Here is a 17,341-nt window from a genome sequence, read left to right as displayed (position 1 = left end):
AGCAATGAAAATGATTTTTTTCAGATGGAAACTACTTCTGATGAAGATACTTTGTACATTGTTCCAATGACAACAAAAGATTTAGATTATTACATAGCTTAGTTGATGAGGCAACCACAGCACCTGCAAGAATTAACTCCACTTTGGAAAGAAGTTCTGCTGTGAGGAAATGCTGTAAATAGTATTGCATGCTACAGACAAATCTTTTGTGAAAGAGAGTCAGTCAATGGGGCAAACTTTATTGTTGTCTTATTTTAAGAAATGTCCACAGCCATCCCAACCTATAGCAATCACTACTCTGATCAGTCAGCTGCCACTAACATTGAGGCAAGAGCCTCTACCAGCAAAGAGTATGACTTGTTGAAGGCTCAGTTAATTGTTAGCCTTTTTTTTAGCAGTATTTTTTTAAAGTAAAGTATGTACCTTTTTTTTAAACATAATGCTATTGCACACTTCAACATAATGCTATTGCACACTTAATAGTCTACAGTATAGTGTAAATGTAATTTTTATATGTACTGGGAAACCAAAAAATTCATGTGATTCACTTTATTGGGTGGTCATATTCATATATATGAATATAATATTCATATTATTGTGGTGGTCTGGAATTGAACTTGCAGTATCTCTAAGGTATGTCTATAAAAGAAACACAAACGATTCAATAGGAAGAAAACAAATAACCCAATTTTTAAAAATGGACAAAGAACCTGAATAGACATTTTCCCAAGAAGACATAAAAATGTCCAACAGGTGTATGAAAAGTTACTTAATATCACTAATCATCAGATAAATTCAAGTTACAACCACAATGAGATATCACCTCATACCTGTTAGAATGACTATTATCAAAAAGGTAAAATATAACAAATATTGGAAAGGATATGGAGAAAAGAAAGCCTTTGCATGCTGTTGGTAAATTAGTATAACCATTATGGAAAAGTGTATGAAACTTCCTCAAAATGTTAAAAATAGAACTACTGTATGTTCCAGCAATCCCACTTTTGGGTATATAGTCAGAATAATTAAAAGCAAGATCTCAAAGAGATATTTGAACATCCATGTTTATTGCAGCATTATTTACAATAGCCAAGAGGTGGAAACAACCCAAATGTTCACTGACAGATTAATGGATAAAGAAAATTTATATACATACAATGGAATATTATAAAGCCTTAAAAAGGAGGAAATCCTGTCATATGCCACAATATGGATGAACCTCAAGGATATTATGCTAAGCAAAATAAGCCAGTCATAAAGGAACAAATACTCTATGATTCTATTCATATGAAGTATCTAAAATAGTGAACACAGAAACAGAAAATAGAAAGGCGGTTGCCAAGGGCTGGGAGAAAGGGAGAGGGAGAATTAGTATTTATGGATATGGATTCAGTTTGCAAGATAAAAAAGTTCTAGAGATCTGTTGCACAACAATATACTTAACAGTACAGGATTACACACTTAAAAATGGTTTAGATTATAAATTTAAAGTTACATATTTTTCACCCCATACGCCCCCAAAAAAGCATGATCTGTGCAAAGTAGTTTCTAAAAAAATATGTATTTGGGCTAATCTTCCAATTCTGTTCTAATAAATACATATAATTCCAGATCTGATCATTCCATTTAACTCAAATCTGATTGGGAAGTCTTTATGAACAATGAAGATTGGAGTGCTGAGAAATTATGTATAGATCACTAGCCATATATTTCATGAGTTTTATGAAGAATTTATTATTTTCTATAAAAAGAGAGAGAGAGAGAAAAACTATGGATTTGGGGGGGCAGAATTTAGTGGCAGATTAAGCCAAAGGGAGAATGATTATTCACATCTTCGTGTGACAATCTCAGTTGGTTCCCAGGTGAACTTCGTTCTATTTTGCCTGATATCAAGATTTCAATGTCTATGGCTCATTAGTGCTTTAGGCATTTTTATAATGGCAATTTATTACACTTTCAGGTGACAGAAGCTGTCCTTTAAAGAACTGCTTTCTGACCTCCTCCTCTTTCAACCTACAACACCTGCTGAATGAAGTGGCCTGTACTCCTTTCCTGTCCTCATATAGACACTGGAAGTTTTTGTGTGCAGGAGAGCAGGACTGAAAAGCTTTGGCTGGAAGGTTTTTGTAGCAGCCTGCTTGTTGAATTGCCATGGATCAACAATTTCTCAATGAGAAGAAGACAGATGAGACGATAAAGTATTTGGTAACTGTAAAGCTTCAAGCAGGAACTCAAGAAGATTTTTAGAACATCTGGTCGGAATTTAATTTTTTTAGGTAAGCATCCCCTTTTACAACCAGCATACATAAAGCATTAAATTGGCCTACCCCACCCCTTCCTAACAAGAAAGAAGCTGGTTAGATTTATTACTCCTTTGATACAGGTCTGGAGGGAGAGTGAAGTGGCATGTGGAATTCCCATGAAGGACCCCCTCAAAATCTTTAGGACTCCTTTTAGATAGAATGTTTGTCTTCAATTTCTAACTTATTTTTAAGAATCTGTCTAGATTGAGATTGTGAAAGATCATTAACAAAAATAAAAATAGATAATGTTTCTGGATTTTTTTCTGTAATATTTATGTCCAAAGAAGGGATATCATCAACACAAAACTTTTTATTCTCTTATTTTTAAAATTGGTTTTTGTGTAACTGGCTCATTCTCTTGCTTGGTTAAATTTAAAATTTATTTTCCTTTGACAATAAAGGCCGAGTTAATTGTTTTGTCTGTGTCTGCCTTCATTTTGTGTGTCCATAACAACCCCCAATACCAAACTGCATTGTTCTTATAATATGGAAGATTATAACTAACAGGTTTCATAATACTTTGTTTTTTTTAAAGATATAGCACACCCAACCAATCAAACCAAATAACCAGTTATTTCAAAATTGTATGAATATACTGCAGAAGGGGAGCTGATTTCAAATCAGTGTTTTCAAGTTCGTGGCAAAATTTTAACACTTATGTTAGAAGAGTATATTTCATTTAATGATGTTGCTTACATGACATTGTGTTCATATTATCATCCATGCTAGAATAATTTGAAATAAATCTCACTTTTTGAAATGTACACTATTCATATTTATTCTGTAGCATCCTAAGTGCTTCAAATATTCATCTATAGTAAAAATGTGCTTTGAAACCAATGTATATAAAAGGAAAATTTTCTAATTTATGATTTTCAATGGGCTTAGTTACTTCCCACGTACCTAAGCTGTCCTTTACTAAACAACTATGCAATCAGATGATTTACAAACATTCTTGTATTTCTATTATTCTTTATCTTTTAAAATAATTCTGAATATTAGCTGTGGCTTACATAAAACTTAGCCTTGTAATAAATGTGATCTATTATTTATGCAAGACTTTCAGTGATATTATGAAAGAGAATGTTTAGAAACTTTTTACATTCCAGGAGGGAATGCAATTGGTTGGAGATACATCCAAGCAGAGTTAAAACTAGTTCAGGAGCAAATAAAAGCTTAGCAAGTCAAAGGAAATTTTGGAGTACAATTAATTTTTGCTGTCATCTCTAGGTATGCTATAAATTTGTATTAAAATAATTAAGATCAAACTGTAGTGAAACAATCTGGAGTCTTTACATTTCATTCAAAAGACAAACAAAAAATCAAATCAATGGAGAGGATTATTATTATTTTTTTACCTATAGCTATATCCAGATGGGGAGAAAAACAACCCCACCTTATATAGTTAGTACACTCAATTCAGAAACCACCATTTTTGTGTATTAGCCAGTTTCTCTTCTTTCCTTGTTCCCCCACAATGCCCTGCCTGCCTTGGTCATTTCACTGTTCATTAGCATCTCACCAGAAGAGGGAAGAAAAAAAAGAGGAGGTGAAATTAAGCAATCAACTTTGTTACTTGTTTAAAAAGGTGGCAAAGAGGTTGAGTAGAAGTTAGAAGAGTTAAAAATATATTTTTAAATTGTCAACGTGTTTTAGCAGCCTATGCTAGGCCTGTTAATATTAGAACTAATTAATTAGCCAAGTTACAATGCATCTCTACAGTAGACAATCAGCACTGTCACCAAGTCCACTGTCTCTGGGGTTAGAGAAGGCCTGGTTGATGTATATCTGGCATTTATAAAGAGAAGTCAGAATGAATCTTTATTTTTTTTAATGAAATAAGGGGGGTTAGGTAATGATTTCTATTGTGGAAAGAGCTCAAAAATTATGTTTGTTAAAGATATTTGTCAAAGGACAAAGATGTTTACATATGTACTTGTACCTGTGGCTTTTTCAATTTACTAAATTAAACTTCAATTTTAAAAGAAGTAAAAGATACGGATATGTCTCAGAGAAATAGAAGATACTGTAGGGTGGCATGAATTCCATACTCTGAAACTCAAGGAGAGCAAAGTCACAGAATGCTGAAGAATTCAGGTGCAGTTTGGTTTTATCTCACCTCCATCTTTTTTTTCCTTTTCAGAGAAAGGACAAAAGTTTGCTTCTCAATTCCTTCTGTATAAGCCCAGTTGGGCCGGGCTCGGTGGCTCACGCCTGTAATCCCAGCACTTTGGGAGGCCGAGGCGGGCAGATAACAAGGTCAGGAGACCATCCTGGCCAACATGGTGAAACTCCATCTCTACTGAAAATACAAAAAAATTAGCTGGGCGTGGTGGCGCGCGCCTGTTGAGGCTGAAGCAGGAGAATCTCTTGCACCCAGGAGGCGGAGATTGCAGTGAGCCGAGATCTCGCCATTGCACTCCAGCCTGGGCGACAGAACCAAAAAAAAAGAAAGGAAGAAAGAAAAGGGAACAAAGGCTCAAAACACTGAATCTAAGAGCCAGATGGTTATTTCAAACATGCAGGACAAGAGGGAGCCCACATAACCATTTGGGAAAGATCCTTTTAGGGCTCCCAGAACTGAGGAAATCAGGTGGTACCACTTTGAGTACAGTATTTGACATGAACGAGTCACTGGAAAGCCACTTTTGGTAAGTTTAGGAATCAAAGAAAAAAGTCGTCCCACTGCAGATTGATCCATTTTTTTTTTTTTTCAGCGATAAACAGCAGATTATGGCTTCGGAGTCTGGGCTGTCCTTTATTGGAGGGCACGATGCACCATAGATTTTTATTTTCACGAAACAGACTCCAGAGGTTTGTGGCCTTCCAGACAGCAGCTGGCACCGGGCAGAGGCACAGACTACGGCCTGAGCTGCTGGCGACTGCCTCGCGCTTGGCTGTGCATCCCAGGCTGCGCTGGCCAGCACCGCAGCCAGAGAGCTTCCCATTCCGAGCAGGAGGGGCTGTTCCTCCTTATATTTGGGGGAAAGGAGCTGGTTTGAAGGAAAGGAGGGATTAAGTTTGTAAAAGGGTTGGCTCCTCCTTATAACTCTGGTGCCTAATGGGGATGAGATGATAGCCAAATAAAACGGAGAGATGACCCCGTTTTGAGTGAGGAGGATTTCTGGATGAGCCGGCGATGTGTCCTGCAACTGTCGATTTGGCAGATTTGACTCAATCAGCTGCCAATTGGTTCCCACTTCAAACACACCTCCCTCAGCCTATGGCTCTGACCGACTCCCCAGACTCGGGGTGGGGAGCGAGCAGAACAAGAGAATCAAAAGTCAGCCTTCTTTCGGTCTCTGCTCCTGAACAACTGGTTTGGTTCTGAGCAGGCTGATGTTTGAGGGGAAAAGCCAGGACTGCTTGGGCTCTTTGGCGGGATTTGAGTGTGTGTGCTGGGAGCTGGGAGGGTAGGAAGAGGTGGGAGGAGAGTTAGGCTGAGTACTGAGCGAAGCCCCTTATTTTCCGTCCCAGCTGCCCTTCCAGTCCCCAGAGCCCAGCCCCCCCCCCGCGGCTGGGTGAAGAGGAGGGGGCGAGGAGGGCGCAGGGCGTGGGGGACGCCCAGCAGCGCCTTGCGCCCGCGGTGGCGGAGTGGCTGTCTCTTTAAGCGCTCCGGAGGGGCTGGGGCTGGAGGGCGGCGAGCGCGTTTCCATGGCATCGGGGCTGCGGGGGCTGCGGGGCGGCTGGGCTCACTCGGTTTCAGTCGCTCCCGGCGGAGCAGGGGCATGCAGCTCAGCGGCCACCGAGCCTCTGGGGCTCGCCCGGGCGCTCCTCCCGCACTCCCAGCCGCCTCTGACGCCTGTTGGGGCCAAGCTGCTGCCGTTCCAGCCGCAGACAGACGCACCGCGCCAGCCTCGCGAGCTCTGCACCAACTTCTGTCCGACGAGCCCAACTTCTGCGCCGGGTTCGGACTTGCGGAGCGGGAACGGCGCGCCGCGCGCAGCCCAGGCGGCGGCCAGGGTGGATCAGCCTCGCCGAGATGTCTTCGCGACTGTGCTTCTGCGTCTGGGCGGTTGCGGGCTGGCCGCCAGGAAGCGCCCTACAGCTCCGGTTGGGCATGTAAGTGGCGCCGGCGCGCTCCGGAACGCTTGGAGAGAGCAGACAACAGTGTGCCCCGCCCCACCCCGGACCTAGTGCGGACGCCGCGGGCCGAGCCCGGGAAGGGATGGGGGGCAGGAGGTGCGGGCAGACACCTGCGGGGGCTGCGGGCTGTCCCGGGCGGAGCGAGGCGGAACGCAGTCCCCAACGCGTCCTTGGGGAGCGCCAGCCCGGGAGCGGAGACTGCGACCGGGGCCGGTGTCCACCCGGTACTTTCTGGGCGCCTGACAGATTCCCCCCGTCACCTCCCACCCCCAGGTTTGGGTGTGTGCGTGTGTGCGCGCGTAGTAGGTGTGTATTTTCTTTAATTATCGGTTTGAAGAGTAATTGGCTAATGACTACCACTTTGTGAAAGGATTGTGAATGAAATCCTGTCGAACAGCGAGTTTGACATTTTTTTTCTTTGTAGAGACCAATGACTTCGTGCACATGTTACCTTTCTTTCTTTTTTGAGAAGTATCGCTGAGTCGGACGGAGTGGTTTATTCCACAGGTTTGACGAGAGGCAAATCCCGGCTTATCTGCCGAAGTGAGGAGCTGGGGAGATGAGTATGTGAAGGATTGAGTGCTCGGCCGCTTAGCTACTAGTCCCCTTATTAGAGAACTGAAGAGTTAGTAGGAAGGTGACTCAAACGCATCGTCTCAGGATGGGCATGGTTTCATTCCGGATTAGAATCATGAAAGCTAGGAGATAATTTTTGTCACCGCGTCAACCATAGCGAGGAGCTCACTGGAAGTCTAAGTCTTTACAAATTGCCTAGTCCTCTTGACTGGCTGAAGTTTCACCTGAATTCTGTAGCATCAGCGGAATCATCATGGAACCGCCTGAGAGAGAAGCCAGATCTAATTCTGCTTTTCGATTTCTGCTCCTGAGCGGTTATGAATAGACACCAGAGTGTTTGAGCATTTAAACATTTTTGCCATTTTGCTCGTACTTTGCTTCACCTTTGCCTTTCTGAAATGTGAATACTTTATGATAGAAAAATGGCTTAGATAAGTACACAAAGCCATCCATAGATCTCTGGGGCTTTACTTTTTCCTGTAAGAAAAATTAGATTTTGGGGTTCAAATTACATATTTCATTTCTTTCATGTGAGATTCAATCTTGACACATGGCCAGGGTGTCAGTGGCATCTCAGAACTTCTTGCCTACATAGTTTGTAAATATGTATTTGGCGAAAATGCCACGTTTCTGGGTATGTAATTTCTCTTGAATTGATGTGTCTTGTTTATTTTGAAGAGAAGGTTGATTTAGACTTTTCTTCTTCAGTTTATCTCAGAAAACACATCTCACTTTGGATAGCTTGTGCATGTGTAAGCCTGCACTTCTTAGAAACTGTCTTTTGGAAAGCTTGCAGAGTAGCCATGCTCTTACCTTTATAAGTGTCTTTATTTAAGTGGATCCTAGGTTGGCTGATTACCTACAAAATCACCCATGCACACTGAGACAAAACAGTCCCTTTGGAGAGAAACAGAAATAACAGAAATACCTACATCACTTTTGACATTGACTGTTTTACCTCAGGTTTCAATATTGACTCTTTTGTTGAAAACGCTGGAGGGATGACACTGCATTTTTTTTTTTCTTTTAAGGATCCTGCTACTGCAGCTCATTTATTTATCAAGTGAGATGAGATCAGATATTTAAAAATATATAAATTCTTAAGTGTTTAATATAGATGCTTTTTCCAGGATGTTATTGAGATCAGTCTGATGACTCTTAGTACTTTCTGAAATCTTGATGGGAAAAATCCAAATTTTGTAGTTCTCCTTGATATTAGACATAATGGTGGTTTTTTCAGCAGGAATCGTGTTGGGATTTAGTGCTAGGTTTCTTCAGATGCCTTTGCAATTGTAGGCATGTGAAATGTAGCCGCGTATAGATAGCACTTGGCTTCCGCATACCTGCCTATCTATTAAATTAAAGAGAATTCTCCCTGAGATTTGTATTGACCTCTGAGGTCCATTATCAGTGAGAGCAGGCTTCTAATGAGGTGAAGACCACTAATGAGAATGCATCATCTTACTGACTGGCACTTATAGGTCATTAACACAAGTAAAAGTTTGATGTAGCTAAACTTGTTCTTGAACAAATTTTGGAGCTGGGGTGACAAGTGAAAATAGGAAACAATTGTGCAGCTAACCAACAGTCAGCCTAAATTTAATGCATTGTGTTTATGGTGCATTCCTCCGAAGGTAAGCTCATTTTCAAAGAAAATTTATTTTTTTTAAGAAAGCAAAAGGTGAATGACATATGAATATTCCAACTCTAATGATAATTGATCTGATGACCTTGTCTTATCACATTTAGGAAATCGTGAATAATTAATATTAGGCAGATTCATAGAATCAGTATTTCAGGAAGAGTGCCTAAGTACCTGTTACTTATGGAGGCATTAGAAATCACAGGTAATAATTATCTGTTTGAATTCTTACATGCCAGGCAAATTTCTAACCACTTCACATGTATTATTTCATTTAATCCTGGAAATGCCCTATGAGGTAGGCACATTATCATACCATTTTATGACAAAGAAAGAGACACAGTAAGGTTAAGTTACCTTCCAAAAATTCAGAAGATCTGGGTCTAGGCAGTCAGATTCCAGAGCTGAAGTTCTTAACACTTGTAGCCCATTTCAGAAGGCTCAGGCCCAACCTCTGTTTTTAAGAAGTTCCTTTCAATGAGTTTTCAGTAGGAATAGGGCTGGTACCTTCTACCTAGTGGCTGAGATACCTGTGCCACCTTTTTTGATTGTTGCCATAGTTATAGGGTTCTGTTGGCATTCTGTGGTGGGTATGGGGAGAGGTTGGCATGCTAATTGTCCTGCTATGGGTAGGATAGCTCCTCACAAGGAAGATCTGATTTATCTTCTCCTTATTGAGACTCTTCATAGGAAATTCTACTCCTCTATCATGGCTGCAAGTATTTGAGTATTAAAATGAGGGGGTAGGTTTAAGCTGGGTATTATAGAGTGAGAGAAGTTATCTGAGGCAAGTGCATTAAAAATTGGAGACTTGTAACTGGTAATGGCATTTTGATAAAGGGATATTGAAGAGTTTACTTATGTTAATGGTACTCTGCAAATGTTTTCTAAGGGATTAAATAGGAGGAAATAAACTGTACTCTGGATCTTTGAGACATCAGAGGAAAATGATTGGCTGTAATGTACTCTATTAAAATTTATCCTTTGTAATGTACTCTTGTAAATACTTGCATAATTATTTTATGCATCCTAATGAAAAGTAGTAAACATGGGAGTGTTACAGATATCATAGCAAGCATGAATGAATAAAGGAAGATGAAGTAGCTTAAGCTCCTGGGACATGTGATGCTTGGATTTCTCTGATACCTGGAGGGAATTTTTAAACAACATGGCCACTTTGTGACTCAACAGTAGTCGAAACTGTGTAGGACATTTCACTTCCATCCCCTAAGATAGTACAGGCAATTTTGACATACAGATCCCTAGTATGTCTGATATGAAACTATCTACCCCTCTCCCATGACACGCATACATGGAACTATGTTTCACCTCTTAATTACAGGCTTAATTACAGGCTTCTGTAGTTAATATGGAAATATAGGGTCAGAGAGAGAGTGACAGTGACTTAGATTTTATGAAGAACCAATGGATTTGGAAATAGAGGCGGTCAATAATCTATGATAATAATTCGGAAGAGTGAAGGATAGGTGACAGAGTTGTCTGTTGTCCCCCCCACATGCTGGAATTTGTTTCTTTTTATTATTATTATTTAAACTTTTGATATTATACAGCCTGAAATTGAGCTGTCTTAGTTCATTCGGGCTGGTGTAACAAAATACCATAAACTGGGTGAGTTTTAAACAACAAACATTTATTTCTTATGGTTCTGGTGACTGAGAAATCCAAGATTTCTCAGAATCTTGGATTTTGGTAGATCTGATGTAGAGCCTGTTTCCCGGTTCACAGATCTAGCTTTGTCCTCACATGATGCAAGGGGTAAAGGAGCTCCCTTGGGCATACATTAATTTCAGTCATGGGGGCTCTACCCTCATAATTTAATCATTTCTCAAAGGCCCCATTTCCTAATACCATCACATTGGAAGTTAGGGTTTCAGCACAGAAATTTTAGGAGGAAACAAACATTCAAACCATATCATGAGTGAACTAGAGATATCCAGGGCTAATAATAATCCCTTATTTATTTACTTACTTACTTAGTTGTTTTTGAAACAGAGTCTCACTCTGTCACCCAGGCTGGAGTGCAGTGGTGCGATGTGGGCTCACAACAACCTCTGTGTCCTGGGTTCAAGCGATTCTCATGCCTCAGCTTCTTGAGTAGCTAAAACTACAGGCACATGCCAACCACATTCAACTAATTTTTGTATTTTCAGTAGAGACAGGGTTTCCATGTTGGCCAGGCTGGTCTTAAATTCTTGACCTCAAGTGATCGCCTACCTCAGCCTCCCAAAGTGCTGGGATTACAGGCATGAGCCACCACACCAGGCCAATAATCACCTTAAACTTACATTTAAGGTGTTTATTTAAGCATAGTCTGGGTTTACTCATTAATTTAAATTAATTGGAAAAGGGTTCTTTTTCTTTTGAGGCCAGGCACATTAAATGAGCAGAAAATGAATTTCAGAAGAGAAGGCCATGTGTATTCTCTATGGGTAAAACATTTTTTAAAGCAGTTTGTGTATTAATATCTTCAGTCCTAGCAACAATCATATGAGGTAGATAACACCATCATCTTTTCAGATAAGGTCACTGAGGCATAGAGAGGTGTATTAGTCCATTTTCACACTACTATAGAGAACTACCTGAGACTGGGTAATGTATAAAGGAAAGACATTTAATTGACTCAAAGTTCTGCGTGTCTGGGGTGACCTCAGGAAACTCATAATCATGGCAGAAGGTGAAGGGAAAGAAAGGCGTGTCTTACATGGTGTCAGGAGAGAGAGAGTGAGAACAAGGGGGCAACTGCCAAACACTTAAGTTATCAGATCTCATGTTAACTCACTCACTATCATGAGAATAGCATGGAGGAAACTGCTCCCATAATCTAATCACGTTCCACCAGGTCCATCCCTCGACACATGGGGATGTCAATTTGAGATGAGATTTGGGTGGGGACATAAAGCCAAACTGTATAATTCTGCCCCTGTTCCCTCACAAATCTGATGTCCTTCTTACATTTCAAAACATAATTTTGTTTTCCCAATAGTCCCTCAAAATCTAAACTCACTTCAACATTAATTCAGAAGTCCAAGTTTAAAGTCTCACCAGACACAAGGCAAGTTCCTTCCACATATGAGCATGTAAAGTCAAAGGCAAGTTAGTTACTTCCAAGATACAGTGGGGGTACAGGCATTGGGAGAAATTGGCCAAAACAAAGGATTACAGGCCTCATGCATATTCAGAACCCAAAAAAGCAGTTGTTAAATTTTAAAGCTCCAAAATCATCTCCTTTAACTCGGTGTCTCATATCCAGAGCATGCTGACACAAGAGATGGGCTCCCAAGGCCTTGGGCAGCTCCACCCCCGTGGCTCTGCAGGGTACAGCCCCTGTGGCTGCTTTCACGGGCTGGTGTTGAGTGCCTGCAGTCTTTCCAGGTGCATGGTGCATGCTGTTGGTGGTGCACCATTCTAGGGTCTGGAGGACAGTGGCCCTCTTCTCAAAGCTCCACTAGGCAGTGCCCTAGTAGGGACTCTGTGTGGGGGTGCCAACCTCACATTTTCCCTCCTGACTCCCCTAATGGAGGTTCTCCATGAGGGCTGTGCCCCTGTAGCAGACTTCTGCCTGGACAATCAAGTGTTTCCATACATCCTCTGAAATCCAGGCAGAGGTTCCCAAACCTCAGCTCTTCTGTACACCCTCAGGCCCAACACAATGTGGAAGCTTCCAAGGCTTGGGGCTTGCACTCTCTAAACCCATGGCACAAGTTGTACCTTGGGCCCTTTTACCCATGGCTGGAGCAGGAGTGGTTGGGACTCAGGGCTCTATGTCTCAAGGATACACAGAGCATCAGGGCCCTGGTCCTGGCCCAGGAAACCATTCTTCCCTCCTTGGCCTCTGGGTCTGTGATAGGAGGGGCTGCCATAAAAATCTCTGAAATGCTCTAGAGACATTTTCTGCTTCACTTTACTTATGTAAATTTCTGCAGCCACAACTTGAATTTCTCCCTAGAAAATGGGTTTCTCTGTTCTACTCATGGTCAATCTGCAAATTTTCCAAACTTTTATGCTGTGCTTCCCTTTTAAACATAAGTTTTGAATTTAGATCATCTCTTTGTGAATGCATATGACTGTATGCTTTTAGAGAAAGCCAGGTTACATCTTGAAGACTTTGCTCCTTAGAAATTTCTCTGCCAGATACCCTAAATCATCTCTCTCAAGTTCAAAGTTCCACAGATACCTAGGACAGGGCAAAATGCCCTAGAGATTTGAGCATTTTTACTAAAGCATAGCAAGCTAAAGTATAGCAAGAGTGACCTGTGCTCCAGTTCCCAATAAGTTCCTCATCTCCATTTGTGACCACCTTAGCCTGGACTTCATTGTCCATATCACTATCAGCATTTTGGATAAGACCATTCAACAAGTCTCTAGGAAATTTCAAACTTTCTCAGATCTTCCTGTCGTCTTCTGAGCCCTCCAAACTATTCCAAGCTCTGCCTGTTACTCAGTTTCAAAGTTGCTTCCACATTTTCAGGCTTTCTTTATAGCAATACCCCACTATCCTGATACCAGTTTTCTGTATTCATCTGTTTTCACATTGCTGTAAAGAATGACCTGAGACTGGGTGATTTATAAAGGAAAGATGTTTAATTGACTCACAGTTCTGCATGACTGGGGAGGCCTCAGGAAACTTACAATCATGGCAGAAGGTGAAGGGGAACCAAGGCACATCTTACATGGTGGCAGGAGAGAGAGAGAGAGAGCAAGTAGAGAACTGTCAAACACTTTAAAACCATCACATGTCATGAGAACTCTCGCTATCATGAGAACAGCATGGAGGAACAACCCTCATGATCCAATCACCTGCCACCAAGTCCCTTTCTCGACACATGTGGATTACAATTTGAGTTGAGATTTGGGTGGAGACACAGAGTCAAACCATATCAAGAGGTTAGGTAACTTGCATGAAGTTTCATAGCTGAGAAGTGGTAGAACAGGGTATGGACCCATCCTGTCCAGCTCCAGAGCTCTGTCCATAATCACCATACTCTGTGCTGTTCCCTTTACCTTTGACTTTTCCTTCATATGCTCTCAAACTGTGAGACTCTCTGATCTTGTTACTCAGTCTGGACCTGTTTACCTAAATTCAGCAGTAGCTGCTCTTGCTCCTGTTCTCCCTAAGTAGATTCAAACCTTTGCCCATTACTGTTAGTAGTCAATTCCAGTTCATACTTTATTGATGATATTGACATTTTATTATATGGATTTTCTCAGTGTGCATGTCCTCAGTTTTAATATTATTTACATATGTTTACTTTTCTTTTTTCTTCTGTGTTTCACAGAAATACATTTACCACTCTTGTTTCAAGGTAATCCCTCCCTATGTGTTTCAGATCCCATTTTAAAAATATTTTCTCTGTCATTTCTTTTTTTATCTTTCATTCCTATCTCTTTCCATTCCACTGTTTTTTCTCTTCTTCCAATCATATTCAGGTCTTCCATTCTACATCTGTCTCTACTCTATGTCTGTAAGATGTTTTGTCTATATACAGGTCTGTGTTGACTTTGCTGCTTCTTTCCTTCACCTTCCATTGCTGAAAAACAGCTCATTAATGCTGCTTCCTTTGTTTTTTTTCTAATCATGAGTCATTTAACCCATTGCAGTATGGCCTCCTCTGCTGAATGTCCTTTTCAGAGGCTACCCTCTTTTCAGAATTTGCCCAACCTTTATTTTTCCATAGCATGTGACATTACTAATTCCTATTTTCTACTTTTTTTACATCTCATACTTTTCCTTTGTACAGGTAGTATCATCTGTAGTTCTCCTCCATTGGTACCTGCATTCTCCCCTTCTATCTTTATTTCTCTTTCCATTCTTTATACATTAACTGGTTTATCTCTTCCCACTGGCTTCCATCATGTGTGCTATTTTTATGAGACCCAGATCTGTATGTCTAGCCCCAGTCTCTTTGCAGCTGTAGACTTGCATTTTCAACTATAGATTTATCATCTCCATGGATTTCAGACTCAAAGTGTTCTTAGATGATCTGTAGTCATTATTGTCTTCTTCTACATCTTCTTCTCAGGTACTTTGTCCACCTTCTTCTTTGTCTTATTTGAATTCGTTTTTAATCTCTGTTACTTGTCTCCCACTTTACACTGTAGTTTTATTAAGAGCTTTAGGTAAGATGGTTGTGAAAAGGCTTTTGTATACGGCAATTCGATAAATATAAGTTAAAATTTACATTCCTATCAGTTGCCAAATTCTGTCAACACCCACAACGAAATATCTCTTGAATTAGTTCCTATTCCTGATGCCAACACTTAAGCCTGTTATGCTATTTTTACTCCTAGCCTACTACAGTTATCTCTTTGTTGATCTTCTCTTTCATATCCTCTCAATCCTCTTTATTTTTATTATATATACTACTTAGTTTTTATCAAGATTGGTTTCTAAAGCAAAGATCTAGTGACATCATTTCCTTTCTTAAGAACTCTGATTATCCATGAAATAAGCTCAGGGATTCATAATATGGTTCTTAAATAGCACTTACTATGTGCCAGGAGTAATTTAAGTACTTTGCATATTTTAACTCATTTAATTCTTACAACCACTCTGTCAGAAGGTAATATTTGTTTCAACATTTATGATGAAGAAATTGAAATCCAGGGAAGTTAAGGTTTTCTGGAGAAACTACATATAACAGTATGAAGCTCAGGGGAGAGGTCATATAGTTAATAAGTAATAAAGCTAGGGTATAAACCCAGGCTGTGTGACTCTACAATCTGAGCACTTAATTATCATACTGTATTCAAGGCCTTAGCTTTTTGGTATTAATTAATTTTATAAACATTTATTGAGTACCTGGGTTATTTTTATTTATTTATTTATTTTTTGCTTTTTGTTTTTTAAATTTGCCTGTAGTCCCCTTCTGCTACTCAAGATCTGTGATGCGTCTAAGATTTTACTCTACCTTCAAGGTAATGAGTTAGTCTGCCACAGTTCATAGTTGCTGCTAGAAGACATGAGATTCCTGGGCAAAGACAAATGACTTTATTAGTTCCGTAGTCTATAGCAGGCAGCATGAGCTTCATGTTTGCATCAGTTTATCTTGCCCTTACCTCCTTACTAATTTCCATGAAGGCAATGCGGAGTGACCCCAGTGGATACTGCGCATACCGTGAGTTTGTGTCACAGATGGGGAACCTGGAGCTTAGACAACCTTCAGTCTTCTAAGGGGACTGCTAGCAAACCTACCAATCCTTGCCCTTGGAGGGAGAATGAACTTTATTATCTTGCTCAGGAAGCAACTCTGCCCTCAGTTCTGGCAGAAGACACTCTCTTCATGTTCCAAGATTGTTTTTTATATAAATATCCTTCCAGAAAAAAGCTGTCAAGTGTTTTTCACAAGCAGAAATGCAAGAGACCTTGAAGAATTGTCTCCCAACATCCCTAACATATTTCTTTCCCATTTTAGCAGCATAAGTTTTGCTATGGCTTAAATCTAGTATTTTTTCTCTTTTGTTGAATCCAGTACTTGAGTTTCCCATTCTTTTAAAATAGATAGGAACATGTTAAAACTAGATGAACACTGAGGTTTAATGAGCTTACTCAAGGGGCTGTGTTCAAATTCCAAGCCCCCGTCTTTTCTCCACTGATGCTGAAATCAAACTACTAACCCAGTTGCTGAATATGTAGTTGATTTCTTTTCTTTTTCTTTTCATTTAGCAAAGATTTATTTAGTGTCAAGTACTTTGCTAGGCATTGGGGATACAGAAGGAAGTAAGGTGATTCCTTTCTTTAAGTAACTCATAGACCAGGAGGGAGATCAGCATACAGACTAGAGCCTACCAATACAAAATTGGCAGAGATGGTACATGTAACCCAGCTATAAGAAGAAATAATACAGGACCTCAGGGTAGGTTTTCAAGAGTTAATTTTTATTGACTCTGAGTAGAGGTTAGATGAGCGGTAAAAGTGGTGATGTTGGTGGTCGTTTCCAGTTGGTGAAAAGGATATGTGCAAGAAGGCAGCAAGATCTAATGTAGGAACATCTTAGGATGTTTCCCATTAGGAAAACCATAAAACATGTTCTTAACAGTATGACTGGAGAGAAGAATCTATATGAGGCTACAGTTAAAGATAAGTTTAGGGCTGTTGAGTCCAGAGAAAAGTGGTGAGTCTAATAACCAAAAGAAATAGTGGTGGTGATAAAACAAGGGAACAGATCTGAAAGATAAATAGCAATAGGAGTTGTTGAATGCATGGAAGTAAAAAGATAAATAGCAATAGGAGTTGTTGAATGCATGGAAGTAAAAAGATAAATAGCAATAGGAGTTGTTGAATGCATGGAAGTAAAAGAGAAAGACAGACTTGATGGGGCCTCTGGATAATGGAGAATATCAGAAACAAAAGAGAAAAAAACCTTAGGGGAGAAGATGATGAATTCAGCAGTGACTGTGTGGGCATTTCTGTGTCTGTGGGATCTCAGTTGGAGATGTTCTAGAAAAATCCCCAAAGGGGCCTGAGGCTCAGGAAAGTGGTCTGGGCTACAGCTATATTTGGCTGTTGAAGTGGTAGGAAACAAGTATATATAAAAAAGTGAGGAAAAAAGATTATTGAAGAAGGAAACCTGGATGTTTTAATATACGAACAGAGGACAGATGAAAAAGGGTCTAAGGAGGAGGTTAAGAAACTGCCTGAGAGGAAGGAAAGAAAGAGTGGTATATGCTATGGAAGGCCTCAGGGAAGTTAAATAAAGTAGAAACTTGTATAATT

The 17,341-nt window shown here is 40.3% G+C and overlaps 1 protein-coding gene across 1 annotated transcript in view; it reads left to right on the top strand.

The window, feature by feature from the left end:
* Positions 1–5,076: 5,076 nt before the first annotated feature.
* LOC105513691 overlaps positions 5,077–17,341 on the top strand; it is a 58,114-nt gene continuing 45,849 nt past the window's right edge. The window contains exons 1-2 of the mRNA XM_011944634.1: positions 5,077–5,299; positions 5,781–6,365. Coding sequence (XP_011800024.1) covers positions 5,077–5,299; positions 5,781–6,365 — 808 coding nt within the window. The remainder of the gene's footprint in view (positions 5,300–5,780; positions 6,366–17,341) is intronic.

The sequence above is a fragment of the Colobus angolensis genome, unplaced genomic scaffold (genome assembly GCF_000951035.1).
Source record: "Colobus angolensis palliatus isolate OR3802 unplaced genomic scaffold, Cang.pa_1.0 Scaffold234, whole genome shotgun sequence".
NCBI lineage: Eukaryota > Metazoa > Chordata > Mammalia > Primates > Cercopithecidae > Colobus > Colobus angolensis.
This window is presented reverse-complemented; position numbering and strand designations above follow the sequence as displayed.